The sequence below is a fragment of the Brachyistius frenatus genome, unplaced genomic scaffold, assembly GCF_029030835.1.
Source record: "Brachyistius frenatus isolate BFR_SWC_R1_liver_20210118 unplaced genomic scaffold, ASM2903083v1 Contig_305, whole genome shotgun sequence".
Taxonomy (NCBI): Eukaryota; Metazoa; Chordata; class Actinopteri; family Embiotocidae; genus Brachyistius; species Brachyistius frenatus.
The window spans coordinates 65,618-90,292 of NW_027210904.1; the positions used below are offsets into that span (position 1 = coordinate 65,618).

Here is a 24,675-nt window from a genome sequence, read left to right on the forward strand (position 1 = left end):
CTCTCCGTACAGTGTAATACTATATACACATAGACAAAGCAGGCTCATGAAAACCCCCAATGATCTATTAATATCTCTGTAAACGCAGGTTGAGCCTCTCAATCGCACCTCTCACCGTTTACCTTTCACTGGTGTGGTGAAGACACTGGTGTGGTGAAGACACTTCTACAGAGTAGAAGTTTCCATTAGTGGAAACACAAGTTCTCGCAGACCTCAAGCACAGGAAGACCGGCCTGCAGCATCCATGCCACAGCATTTTACACCGACAATAGACAAGCCTGGTGTAACAGGACGTGCGCTGTGCACACAATAAAAAAAAAAAAAAAATCGAGAAATATATTATGGATTTCAAGAGAAAGTGAAAACATGAAACAATGTACACACCTTGAGCTTCACAAATGTGGGTTTATTTCTCAGCTCACGAGAAGGTGCCTCTGCGTGAAGCTTTCAGTCTGCTTGGTTTAAAAAAAGAAATGTATTCATCCACAACCGTTTGAGTTTCACTTCCCTAAATCTGCATCAACTTGACCCAAAGCTTTTCAGGAAACCCATCATAACAATATGCTCAGTTTGCGCTGCATCATCTTTATTAGAAACAAGGATATGAAACAGGTCCGTAACTCAGATATGAGGATTTTTGGGTTGAAGATGTGGTCCAAGCTACACTGAATTAAATCTCCTCTTGAAAAATAATAAATGAAAGGTTTTTTGCTACTCCATGCATAAAGAGCATTATGTGTAAAGATCAATGACTAATAAGCATTATGGTGAAGCATGAGAACTGTGCAAAGTATAATATTACCTCCACTGTGATTTAAATACATATTTCAGTCTCTTATTGTTTGCATAATCACACAGGCTCTGTCAGGCATGTTGCTATAACCAAACACGCCACTAAGTATCTTCTGTTTTCTTTCATCCGTATCAGCACTGAACATGTCTGGAATACAGACCATTATAAAAATGTAACTAATAAAAGGTCAGAGGTAAATGTTGAACCTCACTGTTTTTGCAAACACGTGTGTAACTTCTCAAATTCTACATGATAGGTAGAAAACAAAAAATTAAACCAATGTGAAGTGCAAAAAAGTTCCCCCAGTGGACACCTAAGGCTAGTTCCAAAAGCGAGTCAATCACTGTAGACCTTCATGTTAAAATGCCCAACTTTACAGCAGAAATAAACATACTAACAGGCTGCTATTGTTAGTTTTACCATTAATGACAACTGTTTTTTCATGAAGGTTTAAACGTATCCACAATTAGGGGCAGGACTGCTTTGGGTGAAAGGTCGCTTCTCATAGATCAACAGTGTCGGGGGCCCTAAACATGTGATCATTTAGTCGTTTCCGATTTGCTGATCAAACAGAGCCTTGTCTCTGAAATTTCACAATTACCCACAGCATTTTCAACAAAATGACACCTCCAGTGTTTTCTGTCTGTGTAATATTTCTGCTCTTGGAAACATTCGGTGAGTTGTATTTTCAGATTTTTTTAAATAAATTTATAATATATTTTGTATGCTTCATCATGCTCCCAGTCTTTGTGTTAAGCTGATTTTGCATTTATTTTATTTTCAGCTCATTTGACGGCTCTGACACCATCATCGTCTTTACACTTTGAATCAGTTCATGTTGGTGAAGCGGTGACTTTGAAATGTTCCAATCGGGACAGTGTTGCAGTGATGTTTTACTGGTACAAGCAAACTTTGTCACAGAAACCACAGCAGGTGTCTGAATTCTATAAGCATGAGAGAAAGGGCACTTTGAAGGATGAATTTGAGAAGGATCCACGTTTTAAACTGGAAACCAGCACTGATGAAAATCACTTGAAGATCTCAAACGTCCAAATGTCAGACTCAGCTACTTACTACTGTGTTAGTGGCTATTCATTTGTGTTTGAATTTTTGGAGGGCATTATTATTCAAGTAGAGGATTCTGGTTTGAACATCAAACTTTCCGCCCGTCAGTCAGCATCTCGGAGCATCCAGCCAGGAGGCTCTGTGACTCTGAACTGTACAGTACACACTGGGACCTGTGATGGAGAACACAGGGTTTACTGGTTCAAAGAATCTGAAGAATCTCACCCAGGACTAATTTACACCGACGGAGGCAGCAATGATCAGTGTGAGAGGAAATCCAACACACAGACACACATCTGTGTGTACAACCTGCAGTTGAAGAGCCTGAATCTGTCTCATGCTGGGACCTACTACTGCGCTGTTGCCTCGTGTGGACGCATACTGTTTGGAAACGGGACCAAGCTGAACTTTGAGGGTAGCTACAGTTCCAGCAAAGATTCCCTTCTTTGTAAAATGGTGTTGGTTACTTTTTAATGTTGAAGCTGATCTGTCAGATGTCTCCCGGTGTGTGTGTCTCTGCAGATGGGGTGGACTCGCTTGTCTTGCTGCATGTCTTGAGTGGAGCTTTGGCATTCAACACCCTCCTGGTGGTTTTCCTGTCTTACACAGCATATAAAATGTACAAGACAAAGAGCTTCAAATGCTTAGGTAAGCCAAACTGTCATTTTTTTATATTTCACGGTGCATGTTGAGCTTATGTGATAGTGAACGACAGCAAAGAACTAAATGAGGTCACTTCACTTCATCATTTTGTTTTGAGTCCAGATGCTAATTACGTAGATTTATGCTTCAACACAGAACTCAACTAACTTGAAATACATACTGAGGGAATATAACATCTCCTTTTTTTATGAGCTACAAAGATCATCAGTGTTGAATTGTGGCTGCACATTTCTCATCATAAATTCATGGAATATGAGCTAGTTAAGATATTGTGTAACAGGAGGGAAATCACTGAGCTCAATATGTTGGTGTAAGTGTACTATTTGTACTCGTACCTGATTTACTTGTGCTATAAAGTAGCTTTAGTGCTGGTCTTTGTTAAGCACTACCTGCAGTTCTGTGCGTTTGTCACATTTTAATAATACACAACTGGTTCATTACTTTTGGTTCAAATGATCCTACTATCATAAAGCATTTCAAAATTTTGTTGTTGTTCTTTTCATGACCAGACCCTCACCAGAGATCTCCAGCTCCCTTGGCTCCAAATGAAGAGGTCAGTATTTTCAAAGTGCTGCACATCACTGTAACTTAGCTTACAGCACAGGCAAAGGACTGTAGTACAGGGAGTAAACACGCAAAGAGCCACACAGAGCAATACATGCAATAAAGCCAGACCAATATTGGTTACAGAAACATTGAATCGGTGTAAATATTGTATGTTTTCCAGGAGATGATGCAGAAAATGATACTTCAGGTACATTATAAATTATTCTGTGACTTTTCTAACTTATTTTCAATGATTACATTCCCATTGAAGTACAGTGTTTCAGTGCATTCATGTCAATAAATATATTTTTTTACTCCCCAATATCAGCCCCCAAAAATCCAGTAACAGTCGGGCTCTAATATGCATTCAATTAGTTTTACAAACCTTGTCAAGATCACAAGGTCCAATTCTGGCTTAAGCTGTGTCAAATGGTCCGCCAGCACTGTTGTTGTACAGCAGGTTACATTATTTATCTCTAATGTGACATCATAAGCTTCAAAAAGGTTCTTTTTGCAAGGCCATACTGACTCGTACTATAGTGCATGAGCATAATAGTTATAAGACATACACTAAATTTCACTCTTATATTTTATAACCAGGATTACCCAGATGAAGCCAACCTCCATTATGCTGCTTTGAGGGAAAACAAGTTCACCGGTTCAAGAAAGCAGACGGATGAAACCTTCAATGAATGTGTGTACTCCGGCGTCAGACAGTAGAGCTGGACTTGTTTCTGTTTGTTTCTCTTTCAGTAGAGATGACCTTTTGTTAGGTTTCTCTTCCACATACCAAATGTAAAGTTTTGCCTTGCATAAAAAAAATAAACACATTCCTTCAGCTGCAGTAAAATGTTGATGTTTGATGTGACCAAAGTTTAAGGTGCTGTATTTCCATTCTCACGATACCAGTCATTCACAATGCACAAACTCCTCCACATATTTTTTATACACTTTTATTAATCCCCGAGGGGAAATTATAACTGATCTCTGGTGCTTGTGGTGCTCAAGAGCGACTACAAATGTTTGGAGAACAAGTATTCATACAAAGTCAGTGCTCTTCTGTCTCTATCCATCTCCCAGCGTTGCAGTGCTAAAATTATTAACACCACTTTATGTGACCAAGCTAAATATTTACCACACAACACACATTATTTGGTTCTTTTTTGTGATAATTTAGTAAATCAAAAGCTCTCAACAACACAATCTAGGAGTCAGAGGGACACAATCAGCATGGCAGTGCAACCATAGAGCTTACGGAAATGACTCAGACCCAGAGCTGGCCTTCTCAAAGCAGAGCGTCTACAAAACCTGCCAACCTTTTTTGAAGCATAAAATGCACACGTGTTTGCCTCTTGTTTAGTGTAAATGTGTTGACTGCACACCACAAACCCAGACATGTGAGGGTCCTTTTTTTTAGCTTCTGTGTGACAGGCAGAAAGATTATCTCTCAGTACACTTCAGTCATTCACACCTTTCTCTAAGACTCTTTGCACTCGTTGTGGTCTCAAACAGGAAGTCTCTGCAGTGTTTCCATGCACGGCAGTCACAGAACTGACGGCCAGACTATTTTAAGTGGACAAGAAATCCATTATTTTATCATTTACATTAGTCTTGTTATGAATCCTGAATGTGGGGTTGTCCTGAACAGGTAAAACAATAACTAGTTATTCTAACATTTGTGCATATGCACAAATCGGAATACAAATGAACATTGACAGAAACTGATTAACCTGTTTTCATGTCCTGCTAACAGAAGTGATGTATTTCTGCAGGACAAATAACACAAAGGCACCACACTACCTGCTGCATCAACCAATCAGAGGCCGTTTTATGTGCGCTTGCAGGGAAAAGGGGTGAGCATCCCTGTATAACCAGTTACTTTCAGTTGCTAAAAAAGAATAATAACCAAAAATAATCAAAGAGAAGTAGTATTTTCTATTTTCTGATGTAATCCAGACATCTTGTTCCTATTGCTGTTGGTTATTTTTTGGGAAGTGAAGCCCATAATGATGTCTGTGCTAGCACTGACATGAACATCTTGCACAATCTTACAGTCCAGAGTGACAGGTAATAAATGTTGCCAGGGATTAGGTATTATAGACATGAAAACCTATTACTGACGCATGTAAGTTTGAAAATCAGTAAAATGTTACATTGAAGGCCGAAACTGATTTGTGTCACATTATTTTGAACATTGGAGACGTCATTAAGGGAAACGTTTCAAATGTATAACCTTAATCTGCCATTTAATGTAATTGAAAGTTTTCTCAACATTGTTAACAAAACAATGTAAAAACTTCACTGCACGTATCTTTAAACAGAAATCAGTTGAGCGGAACATCAGATAAGTTGTAATGCTGTCGTGTTACTTCTCGTTAGCCAATCAAACCGAGTTCTCTCTCTAAAGATAGAGTACGGACTGAGATTCAGTTCATTCAACACGATGCCACCTCTGAGGTTTGCTTGGTGTCTGACTTGTCTGTTCTTGGGGAGTTTAGGTAAGCATTTGTTTACAATAACTTAACATATTTAATATAACTACAATTTGTCATGATTATAAACTTTAAACTTTGAATTAAATCTCTTTTCAGCTCAGAAGACTGATCTGAAATCGCCCGTGAATGTGCATCCAGCCAGTGGTTTTTATTCAGCTAATGTTGGTGATAACGTGACTTTGCAGTGTTTCTATAATGATTATTCAGTGATGCTTTACTGGTACAAGCAAACTCTGGGACAGAAACCAGAGATCATGACTAACTCCTACAGTTACGAAAAAAGTGGCACCTTTCATGATAAATTCAAGGACAATTCTCGTTTCACGCTCAACATAGGAAACACTAAAAATCGCTTGACAATCTCCGATTTACGCATCTCAGACTCTGCTACTTACTATTGCATAAGTGTCTATGAATATGATTTTGAATTTGTAGAGGGCATTACTGTCAGTGTAAAGGGTTCAGGTGTGAACATTAAAGCTTCGGTCCATCAGTCTGAGAGCATCCAGCCAGGAGGCTCTGTGACTCTGAACTGTACAGTACACACTGGGACCTGTGACGGAGAACACAGTATTTACTGGTTCAAAGACTCTGAAGAATCTCATCCAGGACTCATTTACACCGACGGAGGCAGCAATGATCAGTGTGAGAGGAAACCCAACACACAGACACACACCTGTGTGTACAACCTGCCAATGAAGAGCCTGAATCTGTCTCATGCTGGGACCGACTACTGCGCTGTTGCCTCGTGTGGACGCATACTGTTTGGAAACGGGAAAAAGTTCCACTTAGAGGGTAAGTAACATTATAGCAGATGTTTCATATGGACTGTAGTAATGATTTTGTAAATACTGAGTATTCTGCAGCACTGGAATATCTTTATCTTTCTGGGTTTGCAGATGAGGGACACTCTCATGTGTTGGTGTATTTCTTGAGTGGAGCTTTGACATTCACTACCATCCTGGTTGTTTTTCTGGCTTTCTCATTGTACAAGATAATCAAGAGAAACAACTGCCAGTGGACAGGTAGGTGAACTGTAAATGTGTGTATTTGTGTATTTAATATTGGAGTCTAAATCCATCTGACGTTTTTATGAACAATGTAAGCCAAATCAAGTGCCAGTAAACAACATATTCCATCATGCTGAATTACTTCCACAATAGCAATGCATTTAAATGTTTTGGTTTATCTGTTGCAGAATTTGTCAGGAATAAACTATCATCAATAAACTGTCAACAATTTGTGAAAAATTTAACCAATTAATACAAATACGAACTAAAATGGTCCAAGTTTGATGGAAGCTGTATGCCGGTAAATGGTGCTGGGTCAATATCGATTTAGTTATGCTGATATGTTACATTATGCTGTGTTCATGTTTTATCATGTTTAGGTGTTATATAGTGTCATAAGTAAGAAGACATTAAAAATAATCTGTCTCTCTGATCTTATTTCATAACCAGGCTCTCAGGCAAGATCTGCAGCTGCCTCGACTCCAAACGCAGAAGTGAGTACTTATAACCAACTGCACCACTGTCACAATATATAGGAGAAAGTATAGGTACAAACACACAAAAAAAATCACCGGCATACATGAATGTAATCCAATCTAAAACCTCTGAAATGCATTCTGCATGCAGCAGCTGTTCAGTCTGAGCATATCATTCATCTGTTTATTGAGATCATGTTCTACCAAAATATCCACTCATGTAGTACAATATCCACTGACTACAGCATTTTTTTCCCCATTTTTTAAAATCTTTTTTATGGTTGTACTTAGGCACTCACAGGACATGGTTACAATTAGTGAAATCATAAGAGGACAGAAAAATACCTAAAAAGTCCACACTGACTTGAGACGCATGCTTTGGTCGCCTAAAAGCACCAGGACCGGCTCCAACAGAAACCACTAATCACTGCTATTCTAGCCAATGCTTGAACTGCAGCACGTTTCAGCAGCCCTCCACTCCGCTTCCCGAAAGCATGCATGTGGTCTATTTTTGACAGAAGCTGAATCAAGTTGTGCAAAGCAGATCAGCTGGGCAGGAAACCAGACAGAATTTGACTGGAGTCTAGTCAGTTTTCAGCCTAAAACATCTTGTGCAGACTCCCCATCATATATCACATCACTACATCAACATCTACCTCCACGGTCTTTCAAGCAGGGGAATAAATTGGTGCTTTTCCTGCAAACAGGCTGTACGCGAAAACTACAAGATAATTATGGGGTTGAATGTTTTCACAACAACAACACAGCAAAATGTATTCACTATGTTTGTAAGTTTCAGAACAACAAAGCAGAAAATAACAACAATAAATACAAATTGGAGAGAAAAGAAACCATTGAACAATGTTTACCTGCTGAACGCAGAAAAATCGCAGAAGAAGAAATCGAAAAGTCAACAAAATTGGGAAGAGAGGAGGGCATCACGCACACAATGTGACAGACACCTGCCTCGTGGAACCTCGTGCAAATTCTAGCAAATATGTTTGGCACATGGAGTATGTCATTGAAACAGAGTATGCAAACATGAACCACATATTTAGTTGTATTTCCTGGAGTAGCATCAGCCCATTTGTAAAGCAGAAAGCTACTTTTTTGTTTGAAGTGTTTTTAGTGACTGTGTGTGTTGGGCGTGATATACTGCACATATCAACACTGATTAATGTTAACATGATGTGTTATTACCAGGATTACCAAGACTCAGAAGATCTCCATTATGCTGCGCTGAGGGAACACACGCTCCACAGATCTACAAGACACAGAGACCACACACACAGTGACTGTGTGTACGCCAGTGTAATGCAGTAGAGTTGGACGCATTTCAGTTTCACTTTGTTTTTTTGCATGAGAAAAAGGGACTTTCTTAATGTGTCCATCACTGCATTTTTTTCTGAAACATGTCCGATTTTACCTACATATACTGAATGTAATGTGTGGCCTTGTAGAACACACAAAAAAACAATAAAACAAGTGCTTTCAGCAGTCAAATTTCTTATATGTGACGTTGACTGTGATGTCCAAAATGTTGTTTCTGTCATACCAGCAGCACAGCAGGGATGGCACTGTTGGTCTGTCAGTCTCGTCCAGACTAAAATATCTCTGCAACTACTGGATGCGTTGACTTGAAATTTTGGACATACAATGATGGTCCCCAGAGAATTTATCCTCCGAGAGACTTGGGTCATCATTAGAGATGCCAGATTTATACTCTCTGTATATTTGTAGTGTAGTTTAGTTCAGAAACATCCACACAGAACTCCAGATCTGATGGGGTCAGAATCTTTTTTGTGACAGGATTTAAACCTTGACACTGGAACAGCCCTGAGAGCACATTTGGTTTCAGGTGTCCCCATGTCTCCCTCTACAACAGACAAACATAAGAATTGAGCCATTTTGTAACTGGATGAGATTTTTTTTTTTTTTTAAAGACTATAAGTAAGAGAAAGAGGGTCAAAGAAAGAGCTAGAGGGAGTGCACAAGAGAATGTGAGCGAGCAAATACACCTCTCAGCAATAGTAAGATATCTATCATGCTCACATTACATTTACTATAGATTCTGAAATGTAAAATGGACATTATCAGCAAGCCTTTGCAAACATCAAGCATAATTGTGTCACTACATCCGAACATGACTACATGCTCAGAAACAACAGATAACCTTCTCATATTTGGCAGCAAGATGTGGCAACATGTAATTTCAGAATATACCACGATGTTGATCAGTCTGTCAGTGTTTGCCTTACGTGCACTGATCAATACATTTCCAAGATGCCTTTGCAGGTTGTTTTTATTGTAACACATTGTGAAGACTGTACACCTTAAATTAAAGACGTGAGAATCTTGTTCTTGAGTCTCTGTGTGGTTTACACCGGTAATACAGTTCTCTGGAAACCTTTGCTCTCTTTGCGGTTTCAAACAGGAAGTCTCTTCAGTGTTTTCATGCTCTGCAGGCCCACAGTATAACTGATGTCCGGCCTCCTTCAGAAGATTACGTCAAGAAATCTGCCTAAGTAGGCTCAAACAGGATGTGTTCAAATCTATATAGTGTATAATAACCCTGTAAAAAGAATTCACTCAATCATTACACTGTTTTTAGGTTTTGGTTCTGTCAGGTCCTTGTCAGTGCACCGTGTGGGCGTGGCTGTCCGTCCCTGAGCCCCTGGATGCTAATGACACACGCCGGCTTCTCATCTATACCCATCAACTCCAGCATTTATACCCCGGCTCAAAAGCCAGATCTTCAGTTCAACCACTCCGATGAGCAGTGCAGGACATTCAGATATGCTGAGTTAATTCGTCCAGCAAGCTAACTTTCTTTTCTTTGTGTCTAAGACCTCCAGTCCGCCTCACCCAGCTTCACCTGCACTCCTCCACTCAGCTACCACAGGTCCACACCTCCTTGTTTTCTCCCCTGCCACCTCAGCCAGCCCGACCTAAGCAACTCCTCCACCATCCTCCTCCACAACACCATCAAATTTGTGTTACTTCACTCTAAGATCTGAATTTGGCTTCTCTTTAGTTTGGGCCCAAATTTGTCTTCTGATCCACACACAGATGGTGTTTGTGCTGCCACTGACAACACGACTCAGACACAGTCGCCACAGCAGATAATTATGAAGAGCCTGATGGATACTATGGACATGCCACGCCTATGACTGATACATGGAGGATTGAAAATCAGCAATATTTTCCTTTAATAGCACATTATAGCCAGGTTTTACAGATAGTGAATTCTTTACAAAAATCCACTTATATTTTTCTTCTGATTACAACATTAGTGTTGGTTACATCTTTCAGTTTAATTAACTTTCTCATCCTCTGTCCGTCCTGTGGTTTTCCACTGGTGGAAACTTGCATGGTGCACTTGCAGAGCTTGAACACAGGAAGATTGATCTCTTGCCTGAAATATGAAATATGTTTGCAAACAACTTGTTGAACAAGGTGTGTGAAATGTTTCTATTCAGAACAGGGGATTGGTGGGGGCAAAAAAAGGAGAAAATTCGGGTTCATTTTTATACTGAAGCCAGTTCACCCTAACCAGAAGCTTATCCTAACCTTAGGCATGTTTAATTGTCACTTAAGAGATACTATATTTCCCCTCCAAGAATCGCTACCGTCACGTGGTGGAAGGGTTTGAGTGGCTCAGTGATCCTGGGGTCTATGTTGTCCGGGGCATCAACCCCTGGTAGGGTCTCCCAAGGCAAATTGGTGTCAGGGAAGAGCCCAGACTAAGAGCGGTTCAACAGTCCCCCGATGAACAGCAGCACACAGAATGTAGACACCTCATCCGGATCAGGGAAACCGAGGCACCCTCCCGCAGCCAGACCTGGGAGGGGAGCTCGTGTCTGTCAGGTCGCCGGGCCTTCATGGAAAAAACATCATGGATCTGCCACCCTGTGGACCCACCGCCTGCAGGGACAAGCATCGGGCTCGGGGAGCAAAGCAGACCAGGCGGCGGGCTGGGCCAGGTGAGAGGCGCCAGGAGGGAGTGGGGATACTGATGAGCCCCCGGCTGGGCGCTGCCGTGTTGGGAGTTCTCCCCGTAAAACGAGAGGGTCGCCTCCATGCGCCTGCAGGTTGCGGGGAAGAAGGCTCTGACTGTCGTTTGTGCTTATGCACCGAACAGCAGTCTGGAGAATCCGCCCTTCTTGGAGTTGGTGGGAGGAGTCCTGGAAAGGGCGCCGCCTGCCGACTCTATAGTTCTCCCGGGTGACTTCAACGCTCATGTGGGCAACGACGGAGAAACCTGGCGGGGGGGGGGGGTGATTGGGAGGGACGGTCTGCCCGATCTGAACCCGAGTGGTGTTTTGTTATTGGACTTCTGTGCTAGTCACAGTTTGGCCATAACGAACACCATGTTCGAGCATAAGGTGGCTCATAATTGTACCTGGTACCAGAACACCTTGGGCCAGAGATCAATGATTGACTTTGTAGCCATATCATCTGATCTGCGGCCGTATGTCTTGGACACTCGGGTGAAGAGGGGAGCAGAGCTGTCAACTGATCACCACCTGGTGGTGAGCTGGATCAGATGAGAACTTCTCGCACATCCCGAGGGAGGCTGGGGACATGGAATCCGAGTGGACAATTTTCATAGCCTCTATTGTGGACGCAGCCGCTAGGAGTTGTGGTTGGAAGGTCATCGGTGCCTGTCGTGGCGGCAACCCGAGAACCCGGTGGTGGAAAGAGCCATCCTGGGATCCCCAGGATGAGCGATGAAAATGTTGCAGGGGAGAGGGAAATCTGGGACAACTTGCTTGGGCTGCTGCCATCGCAACCCGATCCTGGATAAGAGGAAGAAGATGGATGGATGGATGATGGAGATACTATATTTTACATTTTTCAGGTGGTTTATTTGTAGTCTTGATCTTAGTTTTAAGTACAAAATACTATATAGTATATATACTGTAGTTTTACATCTCTTTTTGGTTACTCTGGCCGGTTTGTGTCTGTACCTTTAAGGCACATTAATATCAATGATACTCTCTTCTGATTGGCTGACTCTTTTGAGTCATGCACATCAATGCCAACCACAGAGGGGTTTTTTTTTGTCTGTAGCTCTGTGACAGAATAACCCTATAAAAGGTTGAACAGTGGATAGTGCTCAGCATGGGTTTGTGACATCCCAAAGTTCAAATGGCACACTTGCTGAATGAGTATATTTATCAGATGGATGGAGCATATAGACCTGGTTTATAATCAAAATTGAAATGGAAATATACATTTATACAGTTTGGGACAAGTTTCTTTTGCCCAAAGATTAGTCAAACTTTTTCATTTTAGGAAGGTAATCAGTATTTTACATCATCAAAAATTCATGTTTTAGTGGATAAAAGAAATTTCACCACCCATAGAATCAAATTTGGGGTTCAGGGTTTGCACTAGTGTTAAGAGTTACTTACCTTTAGGCTTTTTATCCACAACTTTTCAGTTTTTTTTCAATAATCTAAGAAGATTTCAAAGCCATATCTAAATACCTGTTGCAACCTATTTGATCTTTTTCTAGTGCTGATGTCAACCACTGAGGGAGAGCTATTTAGATAACAGGACTCTCGTTGAACAATACTGGACTCCCCTGATAATAACAAGGTTATTGCTATGATTAGTGGCTTTACAATCAGAATTACGAGTAGTCTTCGGGCTCTGGTTCCTGTCTCCCCATCTGTTGTCTCATGAACCAAACCTGACAAAGGGACTGGACATGTGTTCACTGTTTCCAAAAAAGGACATTCGGTGTCACTTGTTGTTAGCCAATCAAACACAGCCCTCTTTCTAAAAGTAGAGAACACGAAGAGGTTCTGCATTCATCAAGACATTTTGATCACGATGGTGTCTCTGATTTTTGCTTTGTGTCTGACTTTTTTGTCCTTGTGGAGAATAGGTAAGCTGTGGAAGCCTTTACATTTTGATTATTTAAATATTTTCTTGCCATCATTATGACAAACTTGAATACAGTGTATCATGATTATAATTTCAAACTTTCTTGGTCTCTTTTCTCTTCGGACGTGGCAGCTAATCTTCAGTTGTCTTCAAATGTTCGTCAGGAGAGAGGTTTTGTATCAGCTCAAGTTGGTGGCGACGTGACTTTGCGATGTTTCTACAAAGGTGATGTGGCAGCTATGTTTTACTGGTATAAACAATCTTTCGGACAGAAACCACAGCTTATCTCTACTTTCTATAAACATGATGAAGACGCTACTTTTTATGAAGAATTCAAGGATAATCCAAGGTTCTCACTAGAAACTAAAAATGGTAAGAACCACTTAACAATCACGGACTTACATCTTTCAGACTCAGCTACTTATCACTGTATGACCTGCTATGCATACAAGTTTGAATTTGCAGAGGGCATTACTGTCAGTGTAAAGGGTTCAGGTGTGAACATTAACGCTTCGGTCCATCAGTCTGAAAGCATCCAGCTAGGAGGCTCTGTGACTCTGAACTGTACAGTACACACTGAGACCTGTGACGGAGAACACAGGGTTTACTGGTTCAAAGACTCTGAAGAATCTCACCCAGGACTCATTTACACCAACGGAAGCAGCAATGATCAGTGTGAGAGGAAATCCAACACACAGACACGCACCTGTATGTACAACCTGCCGATGAAGAGCCTGAATCCGTCTCATGCTGGGATCTACTACTGCGCTGTTGCCTCGTGTGGACGCATACTGTTTGGAAACGGGACCAAGCTTAAAATAGCCGGTAAATAGTGTAATACTATAGCAGAGAAGTAATTATGACCCCTTTTATCAAAATTTACATTTAAACATAGACATAATCGCTCAAAGATCTCTGATGTCTTGTGCCGTCTGGCTCTCTGCAGGTGAGGTGAACTCTCCTTCCGTTCTTGTGCATTTCTTAAGTGGCGCTTTGGCGTTCACCACCATCCTGAGTGTTTTCATGGCTGTCCAACTGCACAAGATGAAGAAGAAAAACGGCTGCCAATGTACAGGTAACCAATACTGTTGAGTCAAACAGCTTGTTTTCACTGGAGATGGCTTTAAAATCAAATTTTTTTTTTGTTTCACACCAGAGTCCCGAGCAAGATGTTCAGATCACTCTACAGCTAATGCACAGGTGATTATTATTCTGAAATATATATGTTAAAGGAACTATTAAAGTACCATTCAGATCAATTTCATTGTGCTTATATTGTGATTTTCTGATATATTTTTGTATCAGGTTTACCAAGAGGCAGACGACCTTCACTATTCTGCTTTGAGCAAACAAACGTTGAACCGATCAAGAAGGCAGAGGGACGATACGTTGAATCAATGTGTGTATTCCAGTGTAAGGCACTAGAAGACGACATTCATCTCTACTTTATCTTTACGGATGAGTTGGATTTTGTGAACATGTTTAAAAATCTGATGTGAATGATGATGACCAAAACAAAGCCTCGGGTTGCAGTAAACTACTTCAACGAGCTTCCATAATTGCGTTACCATTTTCACTTTTGTGCCTCTCACCACTGCACTGCTAAAAATAGATATGTACCATTTTATTTCATCAAGAAAAACCTTTACACAAGAAACACAATGAGTACAGTACATTCAAATATAGCACAATCCTCTGCAATGGGATCTGTTATGTGTTTTCTAACATGTTGATAAACCCAGCAATGTGAAAATCTTTCTATAGCTTCACCCCAAACCTCTGCTCACTTTCTTTTTGTCTCTGTGTGGTTTCAAGCAGGAAGTCTTCACAGAAACGATCTCTTTATAATCCTTTGATTCTTCCATACTAAATTCTTTTACTTTATGAACTTGGTATATTTCAAATAAAAGGCTTCCTGATGTTATGCAAAAGTTAAAGAGTGTACATGAAAATACATTTTAACTGTGTTTCAATCTATTGTTTTCACATTGTTTGCAGCCAAATGCTGTAGTGTGTATGTGTATCTTTAATGATGTAATAATTTTGATGCATACATGTTACACTTTGATACAGAGATGGGTGGGTGTTTAGCATATGAACTATAGATGTATGAGGGTAAATCCAAAAGTTCCCAAGCCTGTTGTCAGCACAGTAACTTTGGTGGGTAAGTATTCTAAGCACACTAGTACGTGCACGTGAGCTGAGTGTGCACATCGAATTCTGGGTCAAACTTGGGAAATCAGCAACGGACACCCTTGAAATACTTCAGAAAGACTATGGCAATGAAGCAATGAGCTTTGAGAGGTATTTTGAATGACATTCATGTTTCAAGAGAGGAGAACGTCACTGTCTAAGACTGAGGAAGGTGCATCAGGTCAGGAGCAATCAGGTGAGTTTTCTTTTACATTGTGCACCGTGAATTCTTCCCCCAGGGTCAGACTGTCAACACCAAGTTCTACCGTGACGTTCTCAGGAGTCTGAGAGAAAATATTTGGCACAAACAACTTGAGCTGTGGCACTATGGCACTTTGGTTCTCCAACTTGTCAACTCACTCACAAATGTGCACCTCCCAGTGGTCACAAAACCACATGTAATACTTACAAAGGTAAGCTCTATGCAAATCTCTGTGCAGCACTTCGTTCACACAACACCATCAGTCTCGGAACGTTTTTGATCGCCCCTTGAAATTTAAATGTCATGTCAGATGCTGTCAACATAGAAGAGCAGTCTCTATTGTGGTAATATGATGCTTACCATGGGACTGACTTTGAAGTCATCACCACATTTTCTTCCTCGACTACAAACAACACAATAAGCACCATCCAGTTGCAGTCAGGCAACGCTGAACTGTAGAGACTGAATAAAATCTCTGGGAGCACTTGCTGCAGGTTAGCTGTGTGCTTCCATGACAACTATCTCCTGGATGAACGGGCCAGAAGAAGTGCTGGTGATTCTGTGTATAACACAGGAGACACGTGATGAAAACTCTTCATAATGAAAAGAAAAAAAGTGGCCGCCAAAGCTTCTCATTAATTCATCCTTTCTACCTTTTATATAACACAATTAAACATGGAACCCAACACATCCTGGTCTGACAGTAGTCAGGGTAAACTTGTCTTTCTCTGTATACAGACAAATCATGACAACAAAACTAAATGGCTTTGCCGAGAGAGAGAGAGAGAGAGAGAGAGAGAGAGAGAGAGAGAGAGAGAGAGAGAGAGAGAGAGAGAGAGAGAGAAAAAAAGACTGTGGTTATAACAGGTCAGAACATGTAAAGAAAAGACAGTTTTGGGAAGGCCGGCTGGAAGGCTTCGTGCTCTTTATGTGAGGTCAGTCTCCGTCTTCCAGGCTTTGTGCTGAGCTACATTGTAATAGCGCTGACCTCAACAGAAAGATATTTAAAACTAATCAGTCCTCTCTTCTAACTGTGAATAACAGCAAACAAGAGCAGTGCTCCCATACGTATACATTACTTGGGCGGGCCACCCAGGTAAATTGGAGGCTGGCCAAGTATATTTGGCTACCCATTTTAGCATTTCAGATTTATTTTGAATCTGTCTGAGAGGACGATGCTCTCGACGCCAGATATGTGTTGGAACCTCTGAGCAAGTGGAGGGGAACAGCTGTCTGCTCCAACAGACTGCGGTAGAGAGAATAAATGCATGTCAGGGCTGAAGCACCTGAAAGTCTGTCACATACAAGCCGAGAGACACAAAGTTTCCTCCAAGCTTGAATGTCGGTGCTCCAGTATGAAAGCAGCCTGTAGCTGGACTCACAGTCAACTAAATTATATAAACATGGGTTAATAATTAAAAGTAACCATTAACTAACTGATAGTTATGTGTGCGTTTATTAATTAAATCTGAAATAATCAAAGCGTCATCTCAGCTGTGGTTCAGAAACTCTCAGTTTCAGTTTCAGATCACACAGAAAGGGGCAGATCATTAGTGATGTGGGGGCTGCAGGTAAAAACTAGTGCATGGAAAAAAAATACTGCCAATTAAAAAGTCCTGTTTAAAATTACAATGGTTCAGTCTGCTAATCAAGACTGTTAATTTATATATTGTAGCCTTCATTATGTGGTGTTTTTCTCTCTGTTAAAAAAATCCAAAAGAACCAATTAGAGTGTCATTAGAGTATTGAATCAATAAGCAGTGCAAGGAACAACAGCAGTATCATTAAAATCTTAAAAATATCCATCTCCGTTCCTCACTTACTGTTGGAACAGGTAACTCAAGAAGCAATTTAAATTATTTCAGCCAAAAAATAATGATAAAAAAAAATCAATGACTTTTGTCACATTACGTCTTTATTTTTTGTACCAAATTATGGAGAGAAGTATCGCTAAGAGTATCAATAAGTATCGGTACCGGTAAGCAGTATCGGTTGTGGTATTTAAAAAGTGTTGCTATTTTGTATAAGTGCTCTCGGCAAGTGGTTAATAATTATTCAATATACGTGTTCTGCACAACATAGCAATGATCACTTCACTACCAGCCGAGAAAAACTCAACTCAACTCATTTAGATGTCAGTATTTAGTGCCGTGAGGGGTTTTTAGGTTCTTCAAACAGCTCTCCCCATGTGATGAAGAAAAACTGCTCTTATAGGTGGCCGTGAACATGTGATTATGATATATTTCCTAAGAAGGTCATGTAGAGTCACTTCAGATTGGCCAATCAGACAGTCTCTCCTCTGAAGAGTGGAAAAAGTATCGAAGCTCTTTTCAGTCCACACAAGAATTCAAACATGATGGCATCTTCAAAGCTCATCTTTTATCTCACATGTTTGTTGTTAGGGAAAATGGGTGAGTTATTCTTCTGTGGCTCCAGTTTCCATACACATATTTCAAATAGTCATTTATGTAAAGTTTATGCTGAACTTTAAATGAATTCTTAATTAATGGTGTTTTCTTTTATTCTGATGTCCCTTCAGCTCAGAAGACTGATCGGTCCTCATCTGTACATCAAGAGAGTGGTTTTATATCGGCTAATGTTGGTGAGAGTGTGACTTTGCGATGTTCCTATGAAGGTGAAGATTCAGCATGGCTCTTCTGGTACACACAATCTCTGGGACAGAAACCAAGGCTCGTCTCTTCCTTCTATGTGTTTGACACAAAAATAACTTTTCATGATGAATTCAAGGACAACCGACGCTTCAAACTGGATACGGAGCACAATCAACATGACTTAACGATCCAGGATTTGCAAATATCAGATTCAGCTACATATTACTGTGCATCTAGCTATACATTTAACTTGAATTTTGCAGAGGGCGCTACAATCAATGTAAGAGGTGCAGGTGTTAGGATTAAAGCTTCAGTCCATCAGTCTGAGAGCATCCAGCCAGGAGGCTCTGTGACTCTGAACTGTACAGTACACACTGAGACCTGTGATGGAGAACACAGGGTTTACTGGTTCAAAAACTCTGAAGAATCTCACCCAGGATTCATTTACACCAAAGGACGCAAGACTGATCAGTGTGAGAGGAAACCCAACACACACATACGCACCTGTGTGTACAACCTGCCGATGAAGAGCCTGAATCTGTCTCATGCTGGGATCTACTACTGCGCTGTTGCCTCGTGTGGACGCATACTGTTTGGAAATGGGACCAAGCTGAATATTAAACGTGAGTAACAACATAGTTTCATTTATACAAATATATCCATAAAAAATTGTGAGATAAAAGGTGAATTCTGTCTCTGTATTTGTGCAGATGAAGAAGACGAGGAACACTCTCTTATGTTGGTGTATTTCTTGAGTGGAGCGTTGACATTCACTACCATCCTGGGTGTTTTACTGGCTTTCTCTGTGTGCAAGGCAATCATGAGAAACAATTGCCAGTGGACAGGTAAGTGATACTGCTTGTATCTGGTAGCTTGTATTTACTAAATATAACTTCTCAATTTATTTCTGTGTTCTCCCCCAGCACCTCAAACTGGATTATCAGCTCCCTCTACAAGAAATACAGAGGTACGTGTATCTTTATAATTTATAAACTGCCATTAAAACTCATTTGGAAACAAAAACAAAATCGAATGGTCAGTGGATTTCTTTTTTAAATTCTTGTCAGGACCGATATGCTAATCCAGTTCTTCATATTTTGTTATCAGGATTTTCAGGATGCAGACAGCATCCATTATGCTGCTTTCAGTGTGAAGGTACCCAGCAGATCAAGAACACAGAGGAACACCGCCACATCTGAATGTGTTTACTCCAGTGTAAAGCGGTAGAAATGAACACCTGTACTTTGTGGGGAAAAAAAAAAAGTATTTTGGTGCATTTCAAGCCTAATATGGATTTAAGTGAAGATTTTTTTTTTTTTTATGTCCTTTTTTTTGTGGTCAAAAATCAAAAAGATGCAGCCGATAGAACGATCGATTAAAGGATTGTGCAGCTCATAATTCAAAACAAATGCCAACATTCGGTGTCAGTGCAAGAAAATGTAGCGAGGAATAAAGAAGGGTCGGGGTGGTTCCTGACAGACAGGTCCACTGACAGACAATTCATTTCCAACTTCTGATAATCGATTAATAAAAGAAAAATCCAACAAAGGAACTACGTCCTTTACAATAACAAACTTCTGGACTAAACTGTTTCTCCAGCTTTCCTGCTTGAGGTAAAGTCTATGTATATTGTGTACGTGTATGTATAAAAAAAATTAGCAAGTAGAAAAAGGAGATCCTGACTCTAAAAAAAACTACCGCCACCTTGCTCCCATGAGGTTTTAATGTCACGTGATATGCTGACATGTTGCGGCACCGGTAAAAGTCGAATATATAACTTCTAACCAGCATGCATCACCTTAAGTCAGAGCTGATGACCATGAACTCGTTTACGCCATTGGTCGGCCGAACTGGGTGTCTTCCAGTATTGGTTCCACACTCATTTCAAAATAAAAGTGCTCTGTCATTTCATACAGACCACTTGGGCTTGACCTGGTCTTGTTTAGACATGCAAACATTTTAATGTTAGTCAGAGTCCATATTCTGCTTTTTATGTATTATGTTACCAGGTTATCAATCAAGACAACATCCATTATGCTGCTATGAATGTTAACAAGAACACAGAAGAATGAATGTAAATATTTCAGTGCAAGGCAGTAGAAGCGGGCCTGTTTCATTTGTTAGAATCTATTTGGAGATATTATGTTAAATAAAATATAGATCTGTGTGTTGCTTTCTTTTAGTCTGTAGTCAAAAGATGGAATCTCTTCAGGGTTACATTAGGTTTTAGTAATACACACATAAAAAGCCCTATGCTTTTTTTGTCGTGATAATCGTCGTCGTTGCAAGCAGGATGCAGCCCAATATTTACGTGCTAGTTTGTTTTATTACCAAGAAACCACTTATCTAAAATTGTAAGCTTTTATAGTCACATGTTTTTTTTGTTGTTGTTGTTTTTTACTATTAAAGATGCTGTAAAGTAGAAATGAAAATGAGTTTTAAGTTCATCAACCACAGGAGTATGTGTTGTTAACTACCCATCCAAATTTGAATGAAAAAAAAAAACAGACAAGTTTGTTAAATTAGGGTTTGAAATAGTGAGAAAATCATCAGTCTTTGCTCTGAGACTTGGGGGGAGGGGGGAGGCGTGTTGCCTGAAGGAGCTGAAGCTCCGCCCCCTCACTGGAAGGTGTTCAGTGTTGTGTATGACAGTCCTGTGGCTGCAGTTCTTTTCCCCACTAAGCGGTCCGGCTGACATCCAACCTCTCGTTGACATGATGTCACACCGGCACTCTGTCTCTCTGGTGGATGGAGCAGCCTGCTTTGGGAAAACACAAACACGGCGGCGGCGGACCCCGCTGGCAGCGGCAGCGGACGGTGCCGGCGCGACCGAGAGATGAACGGCCGTGAGGGTGAAGCTCGGTTCGGCTCCGCGCTACAGGAGGAGCCGTGAAATGGTCCCTGCACAGGCGGCTGTTGTTGTTGATGCGAAGCTCTCCATCAGCGTGGCTCTTGATCAATCCACCTCTTTTTCCTTCCTTCCTCAGTAGAAAATTTAAACAGCGTTGCAGCGCTAGTTTGGAGGTTCTTGCATCCAGGAAAGATACACGTGCGGGTGGAGGGAGACGTCCTGTAGCAGCTAGCTGATGTATGATAACAATCTGACTACGGCAGGGGTAGCAACTGAAGTCGAGTGGGATGACCTCTTATGCAAATGAGCTGCAGGCTTTTATAGCGTTTCACCGTGTGAGAGGAGGAGCCATGCAGAAGGTTATATAAACCGGCTGTGATCTGACGTAGATAGGTAGTTGTGAAGTAGATAGGTAAGGTTTTAGCTCCGCCTAAAAAAAACCTGAGCTGAAAACGGGTGAGAAACTGTTTAACAGTCTGACTCCACATTTCAATGCGACAAAGTTTTCTTTGCTTCACAGCAACTTTAAGATAAATTATCTTTACGTTCAAACCAGGACAGCTTGTATTTACTAATGAATTGACAAATGACACATGGACTTTGAGGATCCAGTATGTTTTTCTAACTCGTCTCTGTATGTGCTTTTGAAGATGTACTTCATGTCATTAAAGATCAAATAAACACATCTATGTTCGTAACACCGTGAGACATCTTAAATACAGGATCTTTTTTTTTTAGAAAAAGTACAAAAAAGAAAAGCAATGAATAAATACAGACACACACACACACACACTATATACACAAAGAAAAACAAATACAATTAAATTAAAATAAATAAATACAGTCTAGGATGAATGGAAAAAGTGTCCGGTGCTATGAAATGAAATGAGATGAACAGCGCGACGATATTATAGGGTGGGGTTGAAAAGTCCGACAGCTGTCGGAACCAACGACCTGCGGTAGCGCTTTTTCCTACACTGAGGGTGCAACAGTCTGAACTGAAGAAGCTGCAAACACCTTCAGTCCTGTCATTCTTGAGTGACTGGTGGAACAATGTGTCACAGAAACATTTGACTGACCAAAGTGAGAGGGGGGGAGTGGTGAAACCCAGTGTCTGTAGCAATGAAGTAAAGTGTCACAAGAAAGCTTCTCCTAAACTTCAGTATATGTAGATGCTGCTGCTCTCCCAGCACAGCTGATGCATACTGGGGGTTACATACATAAAATGTATGTGTAGATTCATTTAAAAAAAAAAAAAAAAAAAAAAATGTTTTGTCTAATAGGTAAAGGAACAACACGGATTACGATATGGTATGAATACAACAACATGCAGAATATGAATAATGCAACCATCTGACAAACGACCAGTGAAAGACTGGTATACGAGGGCAGATAAAAAAGTCCAAGACGGTTCCTGTTGCACACGAACGCAGCACACTGCCACGCATGTTCTTAATCCAATAATCTACTTCTGGGTGGCATCTGATTGGCCAATCAAGAGCAGTCTCGTCTGTGAAGAGTGGAGGAAAGTAAAGAGTCTGCTCATTCAACACAGCTCTTTGAACACGATGACACCTCCCAAGTTTGCTTTGTATCTCACATGTCTGTTCTTGGATAGTATAGGTGAGTTATGTTTTTGCAATTCCAACATGCATGGATTATGATCACTCCTTTGTGTAAATATTTCAAATATATTTTCATGAACTGATTGTTTCATCTGAAATAATGTTTTTGCTTTATCTCATTTGCTCTCAGCTCAGGGGACAAATCATCATCAGGGGAGACGATTTGTATCAGCCAGTGTCGGTGAAAGCTTGACTTTAGGATGCTTCTATCAACAACAGGATACGACAGGGTTTTACTGGTACAAGCAAAGTCTGGGACAGCAGCCGAGGCTCATCTCTTCCCTATATTTGTATAACAAAAATGGCACTTTCAGTGGGGAATTTAAGAACAATCCACGCTTCACAATGGATGCTGAAATCAGTAACAATCACTTGCAGATAACAGATTTGCGCATTTCAGATTCAGCTACTTACTACTGCGCAAAGAGGGTTTCGTTCACTGTTATATTTGCAGAGGGCACTGTTGTCAGTGTAAAGGGTTCAGGTTTGAACATTAAAGCTTCGGTCCAGCAGTCTGAGAGCATCCAGCCAGGAGGCTCTGTGACTCTGAACTGTACAGTACACACTGGGACCTGTGACGGAGAACACAGGGTTTACTGGTTCAAAGACTCTGAAGAATCTCACCCAGGACTAATTTACACCGACGGAGGCAGCAATGATCAGTGTGAGGGGAAACCCGACACACAGACACACACCTGCATGTACAACCTGCCGATGAAGAGCCTGAATCCGTCTCATGCTGGGACCTACTACTGCGCTGTTGCCTCGTGTGGACGCATACTGTTTGGAAACGGGACCAAGCTGAACTCTGAGGGTGAGTAACAAGCAAGCAGAAACTTCAGACTTAATATGAAAACAGACTGAAATCTCTCTTCCTGATGTCTGGCTCTCTACAGATGAGGTGAAATCTCCTGTCCTGGTGTATTTCTTGAGTGGAGCTTTGACATTCACCACCACTCTCGCTGTTTTTTTGGCTTTCTTACTGTATAATATGAGCAAAAGAAACGGTTTCCGATCAGGTACGGGCAACAGGCACTCCGCATATCTGACAGCTTCTAATTACTAACTTTGGCTTTTTAATAAAATAGCTATTTCTGTTTTCCAATCAGAGTCTCAAGCACGATCCTCAGCTCCCTCCATAGAGGTAAATTTATATGGTTCAAATAACTGTTGAATTTACATTCAAACGTATTGTTATTGCACAGCACTTAACATTTCTGCCGGGATCGACATTTTGATCTACATGTCTACGTTTGTTGTCACCAGGGCAACCAAAATGCAGACGACCTCCACTATGCTGCTTTAAGTGTTGACCTGCCCAACAGATCAAGAAGACAGAGGAGCACCAACAGTGAATGTGTTTACTCCAGCGTCAAGCAGCAATACTGAGTCTGTTACAATCCTCTGTTGTCTGTAAGATTAATACGATGAATAGATTGAAGATGACTTCACATATTCTCGACATGATGAAGTTATCACAGTCACTGTGTTTTCAACGTACAACACTGTATAATTCAACCATGTCAATACAATGAGCCACACAATAGCATACCACATAGTGCTGTAAACAAAGTAAAAGTGAAATTCAAAATAGACTAGTTTTTTTTGCATGTTGTTTTGTTTTTTCATTTCAGAAATTATTTTTAAAGTTTATTCAGTTTCAGATTTTTACTGTTCTGTATTCAGCAACACTTCCTGACAATCTGGTAACAAAGTTATACATTTCATACTGTGTCACAAACGTGATCCTGGTAATGATGCACAAATCCATTTGTCTTTTCTTATTTGATATCTCTTTTGTTTCTGGGAACATCACAATAAAAATGTATCATGTTGCTCATCACATCCGCGTTTACCTGTCCAGTAATCATGAAACTGACATGTGCAGTTGTTGTCCTCTGTCCTTCTGTTTCCAAATTCTGGATGGACTTAAACGGACTTATGAGCAGAAAGAGTACTTTTTACACATTTAATTTTCTTTAATGGGACTGTGTGAGCTGTTTTCAATGTGTCAGTATCTGACACTGAAGTTTGACGTGCTGCACTCAGGTTCTACTTGAATCTGCTGTGTGTAACTGATTTATCATCCAGTTCAACTTAGATTGCAGTGAAAATGAAAGTCCATCCCCACACCTCCTCCTGCTGTCGAGGAAATAATCTCAGGGCAGAAAAAGTCTAGTTCCCTGGTACAGAGATGCATTCTGTGCCATCTGTCAACATCTGCCCCCTGTAATGTATATTTAGAGGGA

At 40.7% G+C, this 24,675-nt stretch overlaps 5 protein-coding genes across 7 annotated transcripts; all 5 read left to right on the forward strand.

Annotated features, from left to right (window-relative positions):
• Positions 1-1,413: 1,413 nt before the first annotated feature.
• On the forward strand, positions 1,414-3,872 carry LOC138635367 (uncharacterized). The gene is made up of 5 exons (XM_069722793.1): positions 1,414-1,468; positions 1,578-2,273; positions 2,381-2,506; positions 3,031-3,074; positions 3,668-3,872. Exons 1-5 carry the CDS (start codon positions 1,414-1,416, stop codon positions 3,785-3,787), a joined length of 1,041 nt encoding a protein of 346 aa, XP_069578894.1. The 3' UTR covers positions 3,788-3,872.
• A 1,815-nt stretch (positions 3,873-5,687) lies between these two features.
• Positions 5,688-9,393, forward strand: LOC138635369 (uncharacterized). 3 transcript variants are annotated; one of them, XM_069722795.1, is made up of 4 exons: positions 5,688-6,357; positions 6,462-6,587; positions 7,023-7,066; positions 8,252-9,393. In XM_069722795.1, exons 1-4 carry the CDS (start codon positions 5,772-5,774, stop codon positions 8,369-8,371), a joined length of 876 nt encoding a protein of 291 aa, XP_069578896.1. In that variant the 5' UTR covers positions 5,688-5,771; the 3' UTR covers positions 8,372-9,393. The 3 variants fall into 3 exon arrangements, with proteins under 3 accessions (XP_069578896.1, XP_069578897.1, XP_069578898.1); XM_069722796.1 differs by having other exon boundaries at positions 6,557-6,587; XM_069722797.1 differs by lacking the exon at positions 6,462-6,587.
• A 3,496-nt stretch (positions 9,394-12,889) lies between these two features.
• LOC138635354 (immunoglobulin kappa light chain-like) lies at positions 12,890-14,874 on the forward strand. Its single transcript, XM_069722775.1, has 5 exons — positions 12,890-12,944; positions 13,076-13,768; positions 13,890-14,018; positions 14,100-14,143; positions 14,249-14,874. The coding sequence occupies exons 1-5, from the start codon at positions 12,890-12,892 to the stop codon at positions 14,366-14,368; spliced, it is 1,041 nt and encodes a 346-aa protein (XP_069578876.1). The 3' UTR covers positions 14,369-14,874.
• A 2,820-nt stretch (positions 14,875-17,694) lies between these two features.
• On the forward strand, positions 17,695-19,177 carry LOC138635368 (uncharacterized). The gene is made up of 5 exons (XM_069722794.1): positions 17,695-17,749; positions 17,878-18,573; positions 18,661-18,795; positions 18,874-18,923; positions 19,058-19,177. Exons 1-5 carry the CDS (start codon positions 17,695-17,697, stop codon positions 19,175-19,177), a joined length of 1,056 nt encoding a protein of 351 aa, XP_069578895.1.
• Positions 19,178-22,369: 3,192 nt separating this feature from the next.
• LOC138635383 (uncharacterized) lies at positions 22,370-24,227 on the forward strand. The gene is made up of 5 exons (XM_069722813.1): positions 22,370-22,424; positions 22,557-23,240; positions 23,323-23,445; positions 23,536-23,570; positions 23,693-24,227. The coding sequence occupies exons 1-5, from the start codon at positions 22,370-22,372 to the stop codon at positions 23,813-23,815; spliced, it is 1,020 nt and encodes a 339-aa protein (XP_069578914.1). The 3' UTR covers positions 23,816-24,227.
• Positions 24,228-24,675: the final 448 nt, after the last annotated feature.